The 21,479-nt window shown below is 43.0% G+C and overlaps 1 protein-coding gene, 1 non-coding gene and 1 pseudogene across 2 annotated transcripts in view; all 3 read right to left on the bottom strand.

Moving 5' to 3' along the window:
- Window positions 1–257: 257 nt before the first annotated feature.
- Window positions 258–331, bottom strand: TRNAV-UAC (transfer RNA valine (anticodon UAC)). The gene has a single exon. It is a non-coding gene; the product is annotated as a tRNA-Val (tRNA).
- A 3,329-nt stretch (window positions 332–3,660) lies between these two features.
- The window catches only part of LOC147890413 (altered inheritance of mitochondria protein), a 36,742-nt gene continuing 18,923 nt past the window's right edge, over window positions 3,661–21,479 (bottom strand). Inside the window, exons 2-5 of the mRNA XM_087391068.1 lie at window positions 13,224–13,393; window positions 6,945–7,023; window positions 4,562–4,646; window positions 3,661–4,236 (exon numbers count right to left, since the gene is read on the bottom strand). Of these exons, the coding sequence (XP_087247194.1) occupies window positions 4,116–4,236; window positions 4,562–4,646; window positions 6,945–7,023; window positions 13,224–13,393 (455 nt within the window). The 3' untranslated portion in view covers window positions 3,661–4,115. The remainder of the gene's footprint in view (window positions 4,237–4,561; window positions 4,647–6,944; window positions 7,024–13,223; window positions 13,394–21,479) is intronic.
- Window positions 11,199–11,872, bottom strand: LOC147890414 (uncharacterized; annotated as a pseudogene).

The raw sequence follows: 21,479 nt of genomic DNA on the forward strand, positions 1-21,479 counted from the left end.
TCTGGACTTCCAATGAGAAAACACAAAAAATCTACACATTTTCTAGGCTTTCAATGAGAAAGCTCTTCCCATAATTGATATTTGGCTACACATTTTTCGGACTTTTTTTTTCTTGGACTTTCAATGAGAAAGAAGAGCTTTCATATAAAATATTACATTTTTTGGACTTGCAATGAGAAAACAAGAAAAATGTAGAGATTGTATGTCCATACATAAAAATATACTGCACTAGTTTTCTGAGATTTGATTAACAAATTTGGCTTCGCCCGGACTCGAACCGGAGACCTTCAGTGTGTAAGACTGACGTGATAACCGACTACACCACGAAACCAGTTGTTTGCAATTTACACATTTTTGACACTGAGTTTGACATATTTTTCGATCGTAGTCCATAACAATTCTTACTCTGCTCAATCACCCGCATTTCATCTCATCATGAACTCGACTCCTGCTGCTGTGCAAAATAGATTCACGTAGTCTTGAAACGTCCTCTTGAGCCACTTACTTTTTGCCAATGCGTCGCTATACGTCTTACGTGCTGTCAAAGAAATTGCGTAGGCTTCAATGTAGTTCAAAAATTTGCGAAACAAGACTCTATTCCCCGAAGAAACGCACTTACTCGTGGAATTCCTTGTGGATCACACCTTGCATCGAAATCAACTGTTTCACAAAATGATATTATCAGCCGTCCAAGACAAGCTTGTGCCTGTATGGAACGGACAGAGATTTAGTCCATGTAAAGTCGAAAGGGGCCAATTAGCAAGAATCAAGTTCCCACAATGCAAGGTTTGCAAAATTGAAGTCAACGGATAGACCTGCCATCATGCTTGATCTTGTCTAACCCAACATCAACTTCTCAGGGGGGCGGGCATAACATGGGGGCCATCCACATAGCTATGGATTCGGGACCTCTTCCTAGGGATGCCATCTTTAGGAAGATCATCTCGAGGGTGCTCGGCCCCAAAACCTTCATCAAGGAGGAAGAAGGTGACATGGTAGTCACCTCAATCGCCAGGCCACCATGTACACTGCAAAAATCCATATGCACATTGCATTGTGGGGTGTGAACCAGTCTTCCAGACAAGGACAACTACTATGCCTTCGCATTGACAACCCTCTACACAAGCAATGAGGCATCCTCACAAGCAAGGGTATCGGAACGGTGAACCCAGTAATATTGTCAACATGAAAAGTGCCCAATATGTGGAGTTTACTCCTTGAATCGACCAACCATGTATTTGTTGCCTCATTAACTTCGATTCCTTCCTTCAATGAGCCTCCAATCTCATTTTGTAAGGTCAAACATGGCTTTGTAATGTTTGAACCACCACGAAATTCGTTCATGCCCACAAGCGGCTTCTAAATTACGTAGTAGTTTTCTTGGGCATCTTAGGGAAAGATGATCTGTGGCCCAAAATTGCTTATATGGGCTGAAAATGGCCCTTCCTAAGCAGTCACATGCAAATGTGGAATGGGCTATGTTACATGGAAAATTGCACCCCTACTCTATTCGATTCACAATCGTGCTTGCTACAACTTCTATAACAAGGGTGCCTTGTAATCATGCCCTCCTATCTAGATAGCAAAATGCACCTTTTTGCCTAAACGTAGAATCAAACTCCATTAAATGCTCATCTAGAGATTCGCCTCTTTGCCCACACTTGCCCTTCCCTTAATCAACAAATCTTATGACATACAGAATATAGTGGAAGGCATCTATATTATTAGCAAGTCCTTTGATTACCACATTCAAACGTGTAGTATGATGGTCCAAGAGTTAGGTGTGGTAAGATTAATGTATTACCCAACACTTAGCATTGATGTGTTGATGACATTAGCAAATCACCACCTTTCTCTAAAGTGCAAACTTGGGGGTTCACCATATATAAATATACCTTACCACATGAACTCGATGGACAAATAATCAAAGATCTAATGGATGTTACCTTTTCGAGATAAGTGGCATTTTAATCATGGAAGATCATATTTTGGATGGTTTTCCCATCGGTGCATGACATAACGATCCAAGGAAACATAAGAGTGGTCTATAAAGGAATCTAGACAAGTGCCATGGAGGGGAAAAACGGATTATGCTATACAAAATGCAACATGGAAATAGAGAGGAAATAGTGGGGACCATGGGAAATGGCGGCTGAATGTGTTATTTCCCCTACCCTTGTGAAACATCAATGTGCTACCCATGAGAACCATTGATGTGACACTTGTCTAGATTCCTTTATAGACCACTCGTATGTTTCCTTGGATCGTTATGTCATGCACCGATGGGAAAACCATCCAAAACATGATCTTCCATGATTAAAATGCCACTTATCTCGAAAAGGTAAGCAATATTGTATAAATTACATGCAACTAGAAGGTGAAAATTAAAGAATATTTTGCACATTAAACATATCTATAATGATCTCATATAGGTTATTGAATACACCTAAGAGTTAGACACACAAATTACAATCACAAGGCTTCAAACAACTAAGCTCACAAGATCCAAAAAATAGATGAATTGCTTAAGCTTTATGTTCTCAAGGGATGACAAAAAATCTCCAAGACTAATATTAAGACCATGGCTAGGAATGAATTCTTGTGCTTTGTTCCTAAGGCTCCTTGCCACTATGCCACAAGAAAACTTCAACCACTATGCCGCAAGAAAACTTCAATGAAGAAGCGTCAATATTGATTGCATTGAATAATGCAAGTATAAGGGCAAGTAACCGCATCATCCCACTCATAGAGATGCATTTTCACCCCTCAATCTCCATGCTATGTTAGAGGTTGAGAAAAACAGTTTAATGTATGGGTGCACGAAGTAGGTATGATCACTCATTAAGCATTAGTTTTTTTGGGGGGGGAAAGGGGGAGAATAGTATTAGGTCCCATGCATGAACTGAACTAAACTCATTTCAATTAAACATGCATCTTGAGTTGAGGATAGTTGAGATGCATTTTCAAAGCGAAAGGGGAAAGAGAGAGAGATTGCGACATCTATGGAGTTGCAAACTTCCTCTTCGTCAATAGGGTTTTTTTAATGGCAGTTAATGCTTGGAGTTGGCCATCTCATAGCACGTGTCAGAGTTGGCCATCTCATAGCACGTGTCATAAATGCCTAGCTCCAAGGAAATCTTGCTTCACCTTTTTTGGCATTGCCCTACAACTTTTTACTTTTTCTATGACGACGTCTCCGAGCTCGACTTCTTACTACTTGGTTTGGCAAGCTTTCCTAGCTATTCATCATCTACCCACAAAGGTGAGAGTTTGATCTTTTCTTCAGTGCGCGCGAGAGCGAGCGCGCTCTCGCGCGCTTATTACAATCTTTTACTATTGCTTTTAGTTCCAAGTATTAACGGTCTTGTTTTGAGACAGCTATGAATCTATATTTTTTCTAATGACTAATCTTTCTTACCCCAAAAAAAGGGAGGGGGGGGGGGTGTGCACACGCGTGCATGCACAATTGCCACATAGAGACACACGTTTGCTTTCTGGCATTCCAAATCTTCAAGGTAAATGTATTTGTTATCTAATTGTGTGAAACATGGAATGGAGATGTGAAACTTCAGCATTTTATGCTTGATAAGAATCATGTAACCCACTTGAACAAAAAAAAGGGCGCACACCTTGAAAGTGATGAATTTCCTTTTTCATCTATAACCTTGAGGAACAAACCTCATATAAGCTTGAGAGTTCCTCTAATAAGCTTTAAAAGTTCTCACAACAAGAGTACAGCTATCACTGATTTACAAGCACAACAGCAAGCATTATATAACGGAAGCCCTAGCTTCTCATACCATGTTTTTAATCGAGCTGAACTCTTGCAACAGGTTCAACCAACTAAGATGATTGCCTTGCAGTTGTTGCTATTACATAGTCAGATCTGCAGACTCCTCAATCAGTTATATAAAGTTAAAACTTCCATACACAAATACTGAGCTTTGAAAAAGGTTGCAAGTTGGCTTGAAGGAGCTGCTTTAGCCACAAGCAATAAAGATATTCTCAACTGCCCGAAACTTTGCAACAAGATCACCCGTAAGATCCAACATCATAAGCTTGTGCAGGCTTAGTTCATTTCACACGAAACTAACCATCTGAGAAAGTGAATGATCCTATTTTGGCCTACGTCGATCAGGGTAGAAGATGTCATCCGCCATAGATTTGATGGAATTCCCCACACGAGATAAGTTTTTTCCTACTGCAGCCGCCACCAGTCCTGCACTGCGAATGAACCTGCAGCCATTATTTTAGGAATTGAAGACATCAGCTCACAAAAATAGGCCTTGGAAGTTGGTTCTCTGCACAGGCAGGCCTTGGAGCATTTCCGCAGCTCTGTGCCTCTAGAGGTGTGTGCACGTGTTCTGATCCTCGTGCATGTGCATGTAAATCAGTAGATCGAAGAAGTCTCACAATTCCTGCTTACCAAACTCAATCAAGGAAGGGCAAAGAGACAGGACAGAACAAAAAGGAGCCCTCCCTTGTAGAAATGAAGAGAGGGGGAAAGGGTGTCAGGACAAAGCTTATAAAAGAAATGCATTGGAAGTGATTAGTACATTACCTAGAGCTAAACTCCTCAGGAGTAAAGCTCCCAATCATGCTGGGAGGCCTTACTGATGATGGTGGTCTTGACATCACTGGTGCAGCTATTCCATCACCAGAAAAGAGAGATTAGAAAAGACCACAATTAATAATCAACTCACCGTTGTAAATATTTCCAATTTCATACAAAAAGATCCAATTCTACAGATTCACACACACACGCGCAGAGTTGGTTTGGGTGTTCCGGGGGGGGCGCAAAACCTTAGCTTTGGCAGACGAGTCACATTATGAGTTTTGAACCTTTTTTCTCGAAAAGAGCTTACAAGTTAGAACTTGCAAGCTGCAAATGATTGACCAACTAGTTACTAAATAGCTTCTAGCCAGCATCTAGAAACTTTAAACAATCAAATCTATTCTCATTTCAAACGTGTGCAGGCAAAGCAGAGTTTGATTGGAGTTTCCAAACAGTTTGTGTCGCAAAACATTAGCTCTGGCAGACCAGTCACATTCTGATTTTTGACTCCCAAAAGCCTTTTTCTCAAAGAACAGCTTCAAGTTAGAACTTGCAAGCTGCAAAATATGAAACTTGAAAGTGATTGACTAACTAGTTACTAAATAGCTTCTAGCTAGCATCTAGAAACTTTAAACAATCAAATCTATGCTACTTTGAAACATGTGAGAGTTTGATTGGAGTTTCCAAACGCCATTGTTTCAAACATTTCCAAACATTTGATAAACCAATGAAACGCGTTTGATAGTAACTATGAGCTCGACACGAGTACACACTCCTGGATATTTATTTTCTTTTCTTTTCTTTTGGAGGGGGGGCAACAACGACATAAGTAGGAATTCCTAGAGATACTAGATGGTATTTTTAGAACCTGTGCAAGATCCACAGACAAGTCACCAGGGCCAGCCATGGACAGAACAAATCTAGGTACTAATAAATACCACTTGGGCAGTAGTGTTTTCTTGATCTGTGATTGTGTAGACCTCACCTTTCCTTAGGTGCCAGTGACACAGCACATAGAGAATAAATTTTTTTTCTAGAAAACATGATTTGAGGCTCTTTTGCATAAAAACACCCTATATCATGCTTATTAGCAAAATATGCTAGGTGTGCAAGAATTTGATAAAAAACGCGATTTGGAGCAGTTTTTGAAGAAACATGAATATCACGTTTTTTAGCAAAAGGTACTAACCTTATTAGTATGTATAAGCTTCAGAAGAGCTTGATGGGTGACGGCTTGATGGTTGTCAGCTTGATGTATCTTGAGCTGTAGTGGGTCAGTGTGATAGAGCTGCTGAGGTTGTGGATAACAGTTTGATGGGTGTCAGCTTGATGGGTTGAGATAGAGCTGTAGTGGGTCTGGGGGAAGGAGCTGGAGCTATATTGAGTCAGGGTAATAGAGCTGTTGAGGTTGTTCTGTCACAAGCCTGTAGGGAGGAAGATGAAACTAGAGATGGAGACAAAGGGAATGATTAAGTCTAGTAGCAGCTTGGTCTAAAAATAGGTGCACGCAATCACTAGATACTCCAAATATAGTACCTTGAAGACTTGTTTTGGCATGTGTGGCTGACAAGTGTGACTTGAATAGATATCTCTACCATCTCTTATCTTCACTTTTCTAAGAAATTACCATGCCCCATTACTTGAAGGAATTAAGAAGCTTCAACATGGCAAGGCCAGGGAGCACGAGGGCCTTCCAGCAGAGACGTGACCCATGTTCGGAGTACTTGCACTTATCCTGGCCAAGCTGTTTAATGAAGCTCTATGTAAAGGCTTTAATTGCGGCCTCGACTGTAAATCCTGTAGTCCCGATTCACAAAACAAGAGACCCTATGGACGCTAGTAACTATCGAACAATCATAGTGTAAGCCAAATGTCCTTTAAAAAAGAAATTTCACTAGTTTCTTTGGAGGAAAAAAAAAAAGGACAAGTGACCAAACTGATCCATACTAGTCGCACTAAATCATGAATGTGATGCATGGTCATGTGCCAACAAAATTTCCTATAGCCGTAAGTCATAACTCTTCCTTGCTGGAAAGAAGTGCATTTGAGCCTCCCACAAAGCTATATTCACTTCTATTGTACAAATTAAATGGGAGAACTCACCTGGCTTTTTCACTCCACACTGCTTCAATAAGATTTATTGTAATTGTCCCACCCATCGTGATGTCTTTTTGCCCATTTATTTGATACAACTTTTCACATTTATGTAAACTTTTCCTTTACTAGGGTTAGGGTGGGCGACACTCTTAAGAAGAACATGGGAACGAGAAGGTTTTTTTTTGTGAGAGTTTTTTTTTTTGGGGGGGTGGAGTGTGGAACTTCTCAATCAATCATTTGCAACATCAATATTTGACTCTTAGGCCAAAGACAACGATAGTAACAAGCTAACCTTCAATACTCTTATGATCATCCTTTTGATTCATTTGCCCTTGCCTGACAGCACTTGAGGTCCGCTTTTCAGCCAAAAACTGATAAAAATAAAAGCTTAGAACATAAGTAACAATTTCCATGGGGTGAAACATGCAAAAGAAAGTTCAAAAATACTTCAAATCGGACCAAAATAAAGGCACACATCCATAGCAACGAGGAGAGATGGCATGCTTAAACTTCATGCCACGTAGAGTACAAGAAATTTGCCACACAAATGAAGCAGCACAAAATGTAATCGTGTAAAACTTAGGACAAAAGAGTCCATTTATTACATTATTGTGTTACGACAACATTAGACATTCACATTCATGCAATAATGAAAAATGATTGCCATATACCTTCAAACTATTAAATCCTTATCATTCTAAGATAGTTGATTTCCTAAATTTTCTCCTGGCAGACCTTAAAGATTGCATCTGAAAAAGATAAATACCAAACGATTACAATGCCTAAAGATGCCCTCCTAGTTTACACAAATCCATACTCATACACTCCTTGTTCAACCTAATCTAAAAGCAATAAACGTGTCATCCCTTGTCACTTGCAGAATGTCACGAGCACCTCCCCACCCCACCTCATCCTGAAGCCACATGCCTTCTTCCTTACAGTGAAAACACTTGTTGGCATCACTGACAGCCTGCCCCTCTTCTGGACTCATCCACTTAAATCTTCGGACCACTGCCCTTGCTTGTCCATTTACCTGCAACAAAATTAGCCTTAACAGGTTTTCCAGTCTTTCCAAACTTTCCTGCTTCCTCTTTCCTAGAACCTTTTGAACCACTAGACGTCCATGTCACCTTCAGTGTGACAAGGTCAACTTCATCATGACTCTATCACCTTCACAGTGATCTATCACCTTCAATGTGATTCGTCATTTTCAATGTGACGTTACCATCTTCAGTATGGTTTGCTTTTGCCGTCTCAGTATGGTCTTGCTTATACCATCTACAATATGGTGACAAATCTCAATATCCATGATAGTTACATCTAGTGATGAGATGTCGAAAGCTAGTGCATGAGGTGGACTTCACATCAGTGAAATTACGAGTCATTTGACTATTTTATACCTCGCAAGGATTTCCAAAACACTCGTTATGTCTCCAATACCATGGTTTATTCGGATATTCCTAACACCTGCAGACTGGCTTTCGGAGTGAGTCTTGGTGTGTTGTGCAATAATGCTTGGCTTGATAAGGGTAGAAAAACCGTGAGGCAGAACCCATAATCTTTGAGTGTTAGGATTAACACCTTGATCACTCACACGCACATTAGTTAGGGCATCTAAAAGAAGGCTTTAGTTTGTGTGAACTCTGAGTTGTCTAGGTCAAGTTGTGAGCATAGCAAACCTATGATTTCTATGCCTGCTTGTTTAACTAACTATGTGTGCATGGCTAGAGGGGTCATGGCAAATTTTATTAAAAGAAAAATTACACACACACATACATTAAAAGACCTATTAAAGATTAGCCCATTCAGCCACTCAGTTCCCCACAGCTGTCACTAGTGCCCAATTAGCCATCCATCTGCTCAAAGTAGAGAAAGAAAGCATACAGGAGCTTTCTCCACTGTCCAGGACTGTCATGACTAATCGTCTCTCACCCTATTGACAGCATATATCCTCAGACATCAGCTTGATTCCATAAGAGAGCTGGCATCACAACATAGCAAACACTATGGCAGTCACACCTGTACCATCCCTCTCGGAGTTCCAGGGATACTTCCCATTCCAAGCATGGATTTCCCAACCCCTACCTATTCAGCAATGAGGCTGTTCCAAAGATGTGCCGTCTACCTAGCAACCACTGCTTGCAGGTTACCCATCTCCTAGAGAAACCAAAAACATATTCCCACACAGAACATGTTACTTGCCAAAGCCGACAAATAGGATACACAATGAATTCGACCCACTCCTAGTAGGCATCAGTATCACAAGCACTAGCCCTACAGGGCTCTGCTCTCACAGCCATGTGACCATAGGCATCCATCTCAGTGCAAACACCTGCATCTAACCCGAGAGCGTTTACTAGCAGCCCACACAAGGCCACACGCTCCCCATACAATCACAAGTGCCCCTGACTCACTGGAATACCCAAACAATGGGTGAAAGCATAACTGAACTGCCCACGGTGCTCAGAAGCACAAACAACCTCTGCAAGCATTCATTGTAATCGTCCTGCCAAGCAAGTCCCTTCAAAAACCAGCCCAATGCTCATAGCAAACACAAGATGGGATGGGTGCACCCTTCTCCTGTAGCTCCCACTTGAGCCTAGGCACATAACCAATGGTCAACTGTAGAAGGGCCAATCTAAGCCTGTCAACAACTTTTACAAGCAGCCCATGGACTGACTGTGACCAGCCAAGAAGCATCCATACTTACCGTACGTCGTCCATATAAGTTGTACGTCATCCATTCCTTCATGTTCCTGCAACTGTACCAAGGCCATATGGAGACCGTACGCACAACTATAAGCATGCCAACCTGCTCAAGTGGTCGTCCGTACCTGACAGCCCGTACAACAAGCGTACGGTAGTCCGTATTTAATGTGCAAGCCTGTACAAACAGCCCCGTACCAAAAACCTTGCAATCACGTAATGTGCAAACCTGTACAAACAGCCCCGTACCAAAAACCTTGCAATCATCCATACAACCGTACACTTAACGGAAGCCCATGCCCACAGTGATCAGAACGTATGGCTCCAGCCGGACAGCCGCATTAAATACTCACGTACGGACTTCCATACAGTCCGTAGGTAACATCATTTCCTTTCCCTGCCCATCCGTACTCACGGCTGCACCCGGCTCTCTGAATTCTTCCGTACCGTTGTACGACCACCACTTTTCTTTGCTCTGTCGGCACTTACTCCCTCTGTGAAAATTCCGTCACCTTTTCATTTTTTTCCAAGGCCTTCCAAAGCCTTCTTTTCCAAAAGGGAGCGCATGGGCATGCCACGTGGCAGCCCATGCCTTAGGTTGTCTCCAACGGCTCTCACTTGCCCCTAGGCCCCCTCTAGTGGGGCCTTTTTAGAACCCCACCAATGACTAACTTCAAGTCCTAAGGTTCTTTGGGCCCTCTTGGACCTAAACCTCTCATTTTCCCGCAAGGCACACTTGCAAGGGGAACTAGCACATCAAGCAACCCATGACCTCACTCTTTGTTTTCCTAGGACTGCCCACATGTAGGCCAACATGCATGCGCCAAAAGTTACACCCTCGTGACTCTTTCTCTCTACAGTTGAGACGGAGGCACATGTAGCTCTACAGTGCCCCTGTTATGCACATATTAGGGAGGACTACCAGCAGATACTGGAGGACTCCGCTCAGTTGACATCAGTTCTCTCCACTGCCTCTCCCACAGCTTTGGGATCTTTTGTCACTCGTCTTTTTACTTGTCGTCAGGAACTCATAGACTCCTGACCCCTCTCCTTGAGGACACTCTTTTTACATTGTATTAAGACAGGTCCCATGGGTCATTTTTGGCCCCCCAAGGACGCTAATAAATTCTACTTCTACTTTCACTTCTCTCTCTCTCTCTCTCTCTCTCATATATATATATATATATATATATAAAAGACTAGAATATATCCAATCCTACAAATCAAATATCTTTATAGAACGAGCAAAAGAACAAAGGAAAATATTTTTTAAATGAGTAAATGATTAAGAAATTAAAAAGAAAAAGAACTTAGTAAGCACAGCTACGCTTATGTTCTCATCTGTACCCAAACACAGAATACCATCTGGGTTTCGAAAGATTCCCGAATCTCTTGGGTAAACCAAGTGCTTACGAAGTTTTGAAATTGCAACCAAACAAAAAAACTTTAAAAGCAAGAAGGAAGAAACAAGCAAAAATTAGAGAGACAGAGAGAGAGACGTTAAATTTCCACACAACCCGACCTAACCCTGAAATTTTTCAAATTGTAAAAGAAGTAGAAAGAAACAACAACTAATGTGGTAACATAAGGAAAAAAAGATAAACCAACATATATATAAGACAATAAATTAAACACCATCGCAAGCACAAAGAAACAATTACTATCATTATTTTGTAATTAGTTGTTGTTTATTTCAACTTTACAATAACAATAAAAGTTAAAATAAGCGAGTGGCAAAAAAAATATACAAAACAAAATTATATTTATTTTTACACACATATAGCACATATTCACACACACACAAACGCACAAATATAGCAAAACTAAACTAAAAAGGTACCTAAGAGTACACGAACTCCAAAAATAGAACAAATCTAAGAACTAAAGAAAATCGGCTATAAAGCTCCCCACTTTGGAATTTGATTCTACGATCAAGGATCCTAAACATACCCAAAGCCGAAATTCCAAAGATATAACGACTACAAGGAGGGACAGAGTGGAGTTTCTTCATTGCTTTTCTTGTATTATAGCCCTTTCTAAGAAGCAAAAGAATTAAATTACTAAATTGAGAGAAAACGCACTCTTACCAGAGAATCTATAGAATTGGGAAGTAATAATCACTCCATATTTAGCCATATCAGAGATGTTTGAGTCAATGCGAGGCATTCGTATGATATTCAGCATAGCATACTCAAGTTGTTGTCGTCTATCAAAGATATCAACTTCTAAACCTAAGGAAGATCGAGTAATGCTGAGGTCCAATAAACTACAAAAGCTTCCACTAGCTGTACAATTAAGTTCATAAAACGCTGGAGGATAAATTCCTACACCAAAACAGTTTGGATCTTAGTACTTAAAATCTTTAAAGTTTAGAATATCTGGGACAAATAAGTCATCTATGAATCTCCTAACCTGACTTGCTCTACGAAGCACGATTGGGCAAGTCTCACAAGAGATCAATCGAAACTCAAATTCATAAGTAAAAAGGTAGAAGTTTGCTAAGTTAACAGCACACTTAGTTTGCTAAGATCTCTCTCTCTCTCCCCCCGTGATATGATTTTGCTTGAGCTATTGGGCTTTTATTTCAGCATAGTACTCAGCAAGGACCTTAGCGCACCGTATGGGTTTCTTCCCTTTGCTGTGTTTTGCACTTTGTCCCATAGGCCTGCCCGGCCTTCCACGGATGTTAATCTCTCTCTCTCTCTCTCTCTCTCTCTCTCTCTCTCTCTCTCCCCCCCCCAAACACACACACACCCCCCACTACATTTACTGAACCCCAGAGCTATACACTTATCCATCTCCCACATGCACTAAGGATCTCGATTGGAATATGCAAGAGGTCAATACAGAGGAGCACATTGCATTCAGATGCCATGTGTACTATAAGATCCATGGACAGGCCGCCCTATTCAAGAGGTTTTTGGCCCACTCAGAGATGTCTTGCCCCATTCTGATCAATGATGTATGGCAATTTACGTCCTTGAGACACGACATAGTCATCGGCTTCTACCAGAGGAGAGCCTAGGGCCCTTTAGAACCCAAGAGTACAGTCACTAGACTTTTATCCCGGTGACTTGGACCAAGGGTAACAAGGGATGCAACATCTCGCCCTCCACATGAGGACTGCAGACACCTCCTGTATACTATTTGAATTGGGGAGACAGACCACTGGAGTGACGGTATCGATTGTCACACGAGGGGCTGCCCCTCAGGAGGAGGGAGGGGCCCAGACAGACTTATCAAGCTGAACCCCATCAACATTACTGATTTTCTTCTTTGATCTAGCCCTCACCAGATGCAGAGCCTATTACTCCATAATTAATGAACTGCAGGCCCCTTCCTGCAGGCTTGGAGAGACCTGGAAAGCGGGAAGCTAAGAGCTTACAGAATCTACTTTTTAGTTGTTAGTTGGTTCATAGTAGCAAATTTTTAGGTCTTCCAATTCTTAAACCCATGAAAGCATGCAAGTTTCATCCCTCAGGTAAATACTAAATCACATTTGAAAGTTTGAATCCTATCACTCATATGGATGCAAGGCAAAGCCACAACAAAGGCTACGATCCAAGGCAAAAGTTATGAGTCATTCCAAAACAACAATACAAGTGTGCTCATCCTTTCCATTATTGGTGTAAAAAATGGCTTATTGTTTAATGACGACCGAAAACATAAGTTTAGAACATTTTCCTAGTATGAAAACAGCACAAGTTAGAGTTTTGAAAGGACAAAAAGAAAAGATTTTGCCACAATCATGAAATAAGGAGCATAAGTTTAGAACATTTTCCTAGTATGAAAACAGCACAAGTTAGAGTTTTGAAAGGACAAAAAGAAAAGATTTTGCCACAATCATGAAATAAGGAGCATATACCTCTATGCCCATGCAAAAAGGTAGCTCTGCTTGTTTATCAGACCGGACAAGGGACGATGTAGCCTGATTCTCCTGGTGAACTGAATAACCCAAACACGCATATCTGAATTCAAGCAACGCTTTTCCATCCTTTGTAGCATCTTGCTCCGACTTCCCTATATAATTATGAACTGCATGCATATAAAAGTAAAAAATAATATTAGAAGTATCATTTGAGACATATGCTCTTGTAACATTTTTTACTGCAGCTCATCAACTTCAGAGTGTTTGTTAAAAAAATTTGTGACCATGTTATCTCGCTTAAGCGTAATTAAAATACAGCTCTAGAGATTCCAATGATCTCACCTTTCATTTATACTAATGAAGTCTATGATTCAGTCCTTCCCTTAAATTAATACCAGCTTCCCCCATCAAAGCACATATGCATGTGCATTTACTACAAAGTGTAAGTCGACCCTGAACATCAAATCAGCTGGACTAAGGAGCCTCGTACCTCTGTAGGCTCAGTTGGCCAGCACTGGTGTCATGTGCACGGATTGGTATCTGACCTGTACTTGGTACACAAGACTAGCTCAGGTAGCCTGGGGAGGCTTAGAGCTAGGCAGGCTTGATTCTCGGGTTGAGTGGCAAGAGTACGAACCAGTTAGAGGTCTTCACTATTTTTGGCGCTTGGGGTCCGAGTCTATAAAAGGGGCCCAGAGGTTCAGTTCTGAGGGAGCCGATGGGAGCAAGTTTCGTTCCCAGGTGCTAGGTCTGATCCTAGATTGAGTCGCGGACGCACGCTTGCATCATAGTGTAGCCCAAGGCCCAATAGTAGATCCCAAGCTTCACAGCGCCACCTAGTGGTATGGGACACCAGGCTATTCGGGATCACATCCCGTAGATGTCATGGTTGGGTGGTGAGCAGCCTGCTCAGTTTTCTCACGTTGTGTGTGTTCTTGTGTTTGCTTGCAGATCAGAGGTTTCAGGAGTGCTGGGACGTGTCAGTTGGTATCAGAGCCAGCTCCTGAGGTAGGAACTTTTGTTCCAAGAATTTTGGACGATTTGTTCCTCCAGGTATGCCCTAATTTCGAAATTTGTGCTGCAAGTTCTTGTTTGGTTCATCGGTTATGGGAAGTGGTCAGGATTTAGGGAAGAGGTAGGAAGAAGAGAGTGAGTGATGAATTCGGGATTCCTGAAGGTTTAGGTGAGAGAGGGTGTGAGGTGTAGCTAGGAGAGAGTGGAGAGGATAGGAGGAGAGGCGTGAGAGGGGCTGTTGGGTACGCGAAGGGTTGAGGGGAACCCTAGGGGATTCCGAGTTTTGGTCAGGGCTGCGCAGTGTGTTAGGTGACGCAGATAAGTGCGCCATAGGCTGGAGCGAGATTCGGCCAGGCAGAGGTAGGTGCGCCATAGGCTGGAGCGTGATTCGGCCAGGCAGAGGGGGTGCGCCATAGGCTGGAGAAGGGAGCGACCGGGCTGCTCAGGGAGGCTGATGCAAAAAAAAGCACCACCCTCCAAGTTGGGAGGGTGGGGCAAGCAAAGCATCGACCCTCCAAGTTTGGGAGGGTGTGCATGCTAAAAAAAGCATCAACCCTCCAAGTATGGGAGGGTGGGCTTTTCTAGAAAGCATAGCTTCCTAGAATAGCTGCACCGTCTCCTTTATAGCCTGGCGAAATCCCAAGCTCAGTCACAGCTTATGCAAGTGTGCGCAAAAAGATCCCTCTACACCTCTAGCGGACTTTCGTCACCTAGGTACGGTTCGCAGCAGATTACCGTACGGTACAGCCAGCAGCGGAACCAGCAGGGGGAGTCTCCGGGTTCACCTACTCGAGCTGATCATCAGCTTTGTACCCCTTCTCTTCAGCCAGCTTCTCTTCTTTCGTCACCTCCTCTTGGGACAGTTTTTCTCTCTGCTCCACTCTCTTTCAAGCTTCGATTCCACCAGTCACTTCTCTCAGTTCACTACTCTTTTCAGATCAGTTTTCAGACATGGCTGATTCTGTAAATCCTGAGTTTGCGATGGGTGACCAGGATTTGGATTACCCTACGGAGGAAGACCAGGGTCTCTATGACGATCTGATTACGAAGAAAGCCTTCAGTGAATTCACCACTGCTCTTGATGGAAAGTTTGAGCAAGTTAATGCAAATCAAACGGGGTTGACACAGCAACTCCAAGGGATTCAGACTACCCTCACACTTCTGACTAGCATTGTTCAGGCGCTCACGCATGTGGATGCCATGGCTTCAGTGTTAGGTCCGAACATCACTCCAGATCCTTTTCCCGGAGATCAGAAGTCTCGTACCAAGGAGGTTGTTGACACTTGGTTGCACAAGTGGCAAGTACACTTCCAGTTTCACCCGTACCCAAATGACAAGAAAATACAGCTTGCAGCTGAGTTCATGTCAGGAAAGGCTTTGTTGTGGTGGAAGGAACTCCAACCCAAGCCTGCAACATGGATAGATTTCTAAGGCGTCTTCAGGAAGGAGTTTCTGAAGAAGGAGGATGATTATGATATTGTAGGCAAGCTCAAAGCCCTCGATATGTCCAAGCTGAACTTGACTTTTGAGGTTTATCTTCAAAGGTTTCGAGATTTGCAGACCAGAGCTACAAAGATGGATCCAGTGACCTTGTTATGTTTCTTTGTGGATGGTTTGCCTGACTCGTACAAGTTGCAGATCAAGAACAACAAGTGTACCACGTTGCAAGAGGCCATGAATTACGCGTGTATTTATGATGATACCATGGCCAATGCAAAGGGAACCACTGTTTCCGACACGAGTGGGAAGAACAAACGGAAGTTCTTCCAGTCTACCACTGGTACCGGGGAGACGAAGTCTATAGACAACGCCTCCAAGAAACACTTGACTCAGGCGAAGAGTGGTCGTGCCCATTTCCGTCGTACCTTGAAGCTAAAGAAGGAAGGACGTTGCTTCTTCTGCGAGGAGCGGGGCCACACTAAGAATGATTGTCCAAAGCGCAAGAATCAAAAACAAGCGCTGGGACCGAAGCTCCAGGCGGGTCCAGGTACCAAAGCCAAGGGAGCGAACCAAGTTTCGATGACAGGTATTTCTGTAAATGTCATTACCTGTCCACTTTCTTGTAATTGCACTTTTAATACTTCGTTATTTGGTTCCCATGATCTTTTCCGAGTTTATGGAGAAGTTAGGGACCAAAGAGTTCACATTCTCTTTGACCCGGGCAGCTCTCACAACTTTGTTAATTACAAATTTGTACAGAAGATGGGGCTGTCCACGATACCTAGCGATCACACCTATGAGGTGCAGCTTCCAGCTGGGAAGCAGTTTTGGGATCGCAAGATTGAAGCGCTTTCTATCCGGATTCAAGAATACACAGGGGCTCTTACGTGCTATGTTATGCACTTGGAGCATGTGGACTTGTTAATCGGAATAGAGTGGTTTAAAACCCACAATATTCGGATTGGATGGAAGGAACATACCCTTTCTTTTATGGATAAGGACACCCAATTTTGTATTCAGTGTGATAATATTCCCTCTTCTCAGGGACCTATTGTATTTGCGATGCAGCTTCGGAATATGTTAAACACTTCTTTGTTTCTTCCTACACTTAGGTTCCCAATGACTAGGAATACCATGATAATTACACTTTCCTATTCTCTATCAGTGTGTTTTGATTCCGCTTTCTTCATTTGTTGTCTTTGTAAATAACACCGTGAATTGAGAATGTTGTTAGACGGTTTCAAGGATGTATTCCCTGCTCAACTGCCAGAAGGTTTACCTCCAGAACGGGCAGTAGATCATCGCATAGACTTAGTACCTGGGGCTCAACCTATTAGTGTACCACCTTATAGGATGAGCCGGCTTGAGGAGGATGAGCTAGCTTCACAGCTACAGGATTACCTGAATATGGGCTATATTCGCCCAAGTAAATCGCCTTGGGGAGCACCTGTCCTCTTAAGGAAGAAGAAAGATTCTACATGGAGAATGTGTATAGATTATAAACGATTGAATAAAGTGACAATTAAGAATCGATACCCTCTACCTCGTTCCGATGATCTGATAGACTGTTTGGCCGGAGCGAAGTATTTCACTAAGATTGATTTGCGTACGGGTTATCACCAAATCCGTATCTATGCTAAACACATAGATAGAACCGCATTCCGAACTAGGTATGGCCACTACGAGTTTCTTGTATTACCTTTTGGTTTGACCAATGCTCCTGCCACCTTCCAGCAAATGATGAACGATTTGTTCCGAGATTTTCTGGGCAAATTCGTTGTAGTGTTCTTAGCTGACATCGTGGTATATAGATGAACGCTTGAGGATCACATAGGACACCTCCGGATTATCTTAGTTATTCTAAGACAGCATAAGCTCTATGCCAAGATGAGTAAATGTGACTTCTTTATGAAGGAGATCATTTACTTAGGACACAAGATTTCTTCTGAAGGTATTAATCTTGATCGTATTCAGAAGGTTTTAGAATGGCCTATCCCTCAGACTATGAAACAACTTCGTTCTTTCCTAGGATTTACGGTATTTCTACGGAAGTCTGTGCGTGATTATTCAAATATCACGGCACCCCTGACAAACATATCGAAAGGTCGTGGACACAGGTCTACCCAGCCGATTTCTTGGAATGATGCATTGAACAAGGTTTTTGAAACCTTGAAGTTTTCTATCAAGGAAGCACCCGTTCTTACATTACTTGATCCTACCTAGCCTTATGTTTTAGAGGCCGATGCGAGTGATTTTGCGATTGGGGCAGCTCTTTTCCAAGAGGGCAGACCTGTAGCTTTTGAGAGTAAGAAGCTAGACGACACCCAATATCGTTGGCCCACACTAGAAAAAGAACTTTATGCTGTAGTGTATGCTCTTAAGGTTTGGAGACACTACTTGTATGGTTCGAAGTTTCTTGTATTGACTGATCATCAGTCAATTAAGTATGTGTGTGATGGGTCTGAATTGAGGGGACGGAAAGCTAGATGGGCAGAATTAATGCAAGATTTTGATTTTGAAATACGTTATCGAAAGGGTTCGTTGAACAGTGTGGCGGATGCCTTAAGTCGAGTCAAGTTTGTAAATGCTATGTCATTTACGAAAATATCCTCTGACCTATTTCAATCCTTGAGAGGGCTTTACACAACTGATAGTCATTTCAGTTCTTATTGGCATAGAGTCCAGGATGGGAGCTCCATGGTTGACAAGGACTCAGGGATTGTGCCACCTACGGTACAGGCGGTGGGAGGTCAATGGATGATTAGGAACGGCTTGCTGTTCCGAAATGGAAAGATTTGTGTGCCAGATGTTCTGGAACTTAGATCCAAGATTCTCTGGGAGTGTCATGATGCTCCTAGTGCTGGACATCCGGGTATACATCGGACTCTGTCTCTTGTGAAGCATACCTTTTATTGGCCTAAGATGCGTGCATTTATTGAAAACTATGTAGTAGGTTGCCGGGTTTGTCAGGTATCGCCTTAGAAGCGCGGGTTTATTACAGCCATTACAAATTCCAGGTAATAAATGGGAAAGTATTTCCATGGATTTTATTACTGGTTTGCCTCGAACGCACAAGGGTCATGACTCCATTTGGGTCATAGTCGACCGTTTGACAAAAATGACTAGATTCTTACCTACTAGAACAACTATTTCAGCTGTTCAGCTGGCTCACGACTTTGTGGACCACTTGTTTAAGCTGTATGGTTTGCCATCTGACATAGTCAATGACAGGGACTCAAAGTTTACAAGTAACTTTTGGACACTTGTTTTTGAGAAGTTAGAAACTACTCTAAGTATGAAATCCTCAGATCATGCACAATCCGATGGCAGAACAGAGAAGGTTAACCAATTGGTTGAAGATATGCTTCGGGCATATGTATCTAAGAGATAGTCTTCATGGGAAGATTATCTACCTATGATAGAATTTGCTTATAACAGTGCAAAGCATTCCAGTATTGGTTACATTCCTTTTATGCTTATGTATGGGTTTCAACCTAAGTCACCAGTTATGGTTGGGTTAAAAGGGATTCAAAATGATGCTGCAAAGAACTTCTTGCAAGACATGCAGGAAATGTTGCAGTTTGCCAAGGAGTCTATTAGAAGTGCCCAAGATCGGGACAGATTTTATGCTAATAGGCATCGTTCACCTAGAGAGTTCTCTAAAGGAACGATGGTATATTTGCGAATTCCCAAGTAATCCAAGAGCCTAAGTACTGGTTTGGTTCCGAAATTATCCCCCAGATATTGTGGTCCGTTCAAGGTCATTAAAAGAATTGGACCAATTGCATATCGACTAGAATTGCCTCCTGATGTTAAAGTACATCCAGTCTTTCATGTCAGTAGACTGAAAGAAGTCTTGGGTGCGGATGATCAACTTGTTTCTCCTCAAGAGATAATAGAAGTTACAGATTTGACTTTTATTCCACACAAACCTGAGTGTATTCTTGAATTTCGTGAAAAACAGATTCGTAATAGAACTATCACGGAATACAAGATCAAGGGGAGGGATCGCGTTGAGGAGGATGCAACATGGGAGACATTACAAAACCTCCAGAGAACATTTCCGGGTTTTTTAGCGAACTCAGGAGTGAGTTCTTAGAGGAGGGGAAGTATGTCATGTGCACGGATTGGTATCTGACGTGTACTGGGTACACAAGACTAACTCAGGTAGCCTGGGGAGGCTTAGAGCTATGCAGGCCTGATTCTCACGTTGAGTGGCAAGGGTACGAACCAGTTAGAGGTCTTCGCTATTTTTGGCGCTTGGGGCCCAAGTCTATCAAAGAGGCCCAGAGGTTCAGTTCTGAGGAAGCCGATGGGAGCAAGTTTCGTTCCCAGGTGCTAGGTTTGATCCTGGATTGAGTCGCGGACGCGTGCCTGCATCATAGCGTAGCCCAAGGCCCAGTGGCAGATCCCAGGCTTCACAGCGCCACCTGGTGGTATGGGACACCAGGCTGGTTTGAATCTGGTTGGGAGTTTGTGCCAGTAGCTCAGCTCGTGGCTTGGAGGGGACATCTCCTGATTCGAGATCACATCCCATAGATGTCATGGTTGGGTGGTGAGCAGCCTGCTCAGTTTTCTCACGTTGTGTGTGTTCTTGTGTTTGCTTGCAGATCAGAGGTTTCAGGAGTGCTGGGACGTGTCAACCGGAGGAAGGGTAAGGCGGGAAGAAGGGCGGGACAGGGGGGGCAGAGCAGCCCCTCTCCCCTATAAAAGAAGGCCTTGGGCCTCATTTCAAGCATCAATAACTCTCACTAGCCAAGGGCAAATAGCAGGAAGCATGCGTGTACATATGCATGCAGCCTCTAGGCCCCAATTCTGTTGCCTGGAGTAATATCTAGGCATTTGGAGCATATAGACAAACAAATGTACACACGTGCGCATGTGTATGGCCCCATCAGTAAAAAAAATTGCGTGGCATGGACTGCCACATCATCCCTGAAGGGCACTAGAAACGTGGCATAAGCTGCAACATTACCCCCATAAGATGAGCCAAGATGCAACATTGCATGTGTCATGAATAGCCATGTCATGAAGGATGTGGCTTACGAGAGTCATGTGGTGGCCACATAACATGGCAAATGACAAAGTGGCAAGATGCCACATAAACCCTTCAACATGTTGAAACATAACACCTTCACCTCCTGACAAATTGCCCCCTATTTGGGCAAATGGCAAACCCACTCATGGCACATGGCACCCACATGTCATGTGATGGACCATTTGTCCATCCAGTCCACCAAATCAATGGGAGACTCCCACAACCCTCCAAATGGGAATGGAAAGTTCCCACGGCTGTAGCTCACCAAAACCAAGTCCACCTGCTAAGTTCAGACTTGTGCGCAAATAAACCCGTGGATAAGTTGGCCTTGGGGGACTAGCCAAGAGAAAGTACCAAATTCCTAAAAGCCCTAAGACTTGATGTTAGAAGTGGGACCCATCCCTAGGTGCAATTACTAGGCCCAAGCGCTAGGCCCAATGCAAGGAATAAGCCTAAATGTCAGGTTCAAGGCAAGGCACAAATGTGACCAACAAGAGTGGGTTAGAGGCATTAATGAGCCACGTGACAGTCCCTTGATTGCATGTACTTGCACGCCTCCTTTTTCTCTCTAGCTCACATTTTGGAGGCTGCTCCTTGGACGTACTGCTTTTTGGCATGCATTTCGAGGTTCACGGCTCGCTATACGGCGATTCTCTTTCTGGCCGTGAGCATTTTCACACTGCTGCACACATTTCAAGGCTGGGTACGGATCTCCTTCACACATCCTGAGGCTCATTGCCAGCTATACGATCCTAAGGTTG

Source organism: Dipteris shenzhenensis, chromosome 19 (genome assembly GCF_047967505.1).
Source record: "Dipteris shenzhenensis isolate YYH24624 ecotype China chromosome 19, Dip_SZ_1.0, whole genome shotgun sequence".
Lineage (NCBI taxonomy): Eukaryota > Viridiplantae > Streptophyta > Polypodiopsida > Gleicheniales > Dipteridaceae > Dipteris > Dipteris shenzhenensis.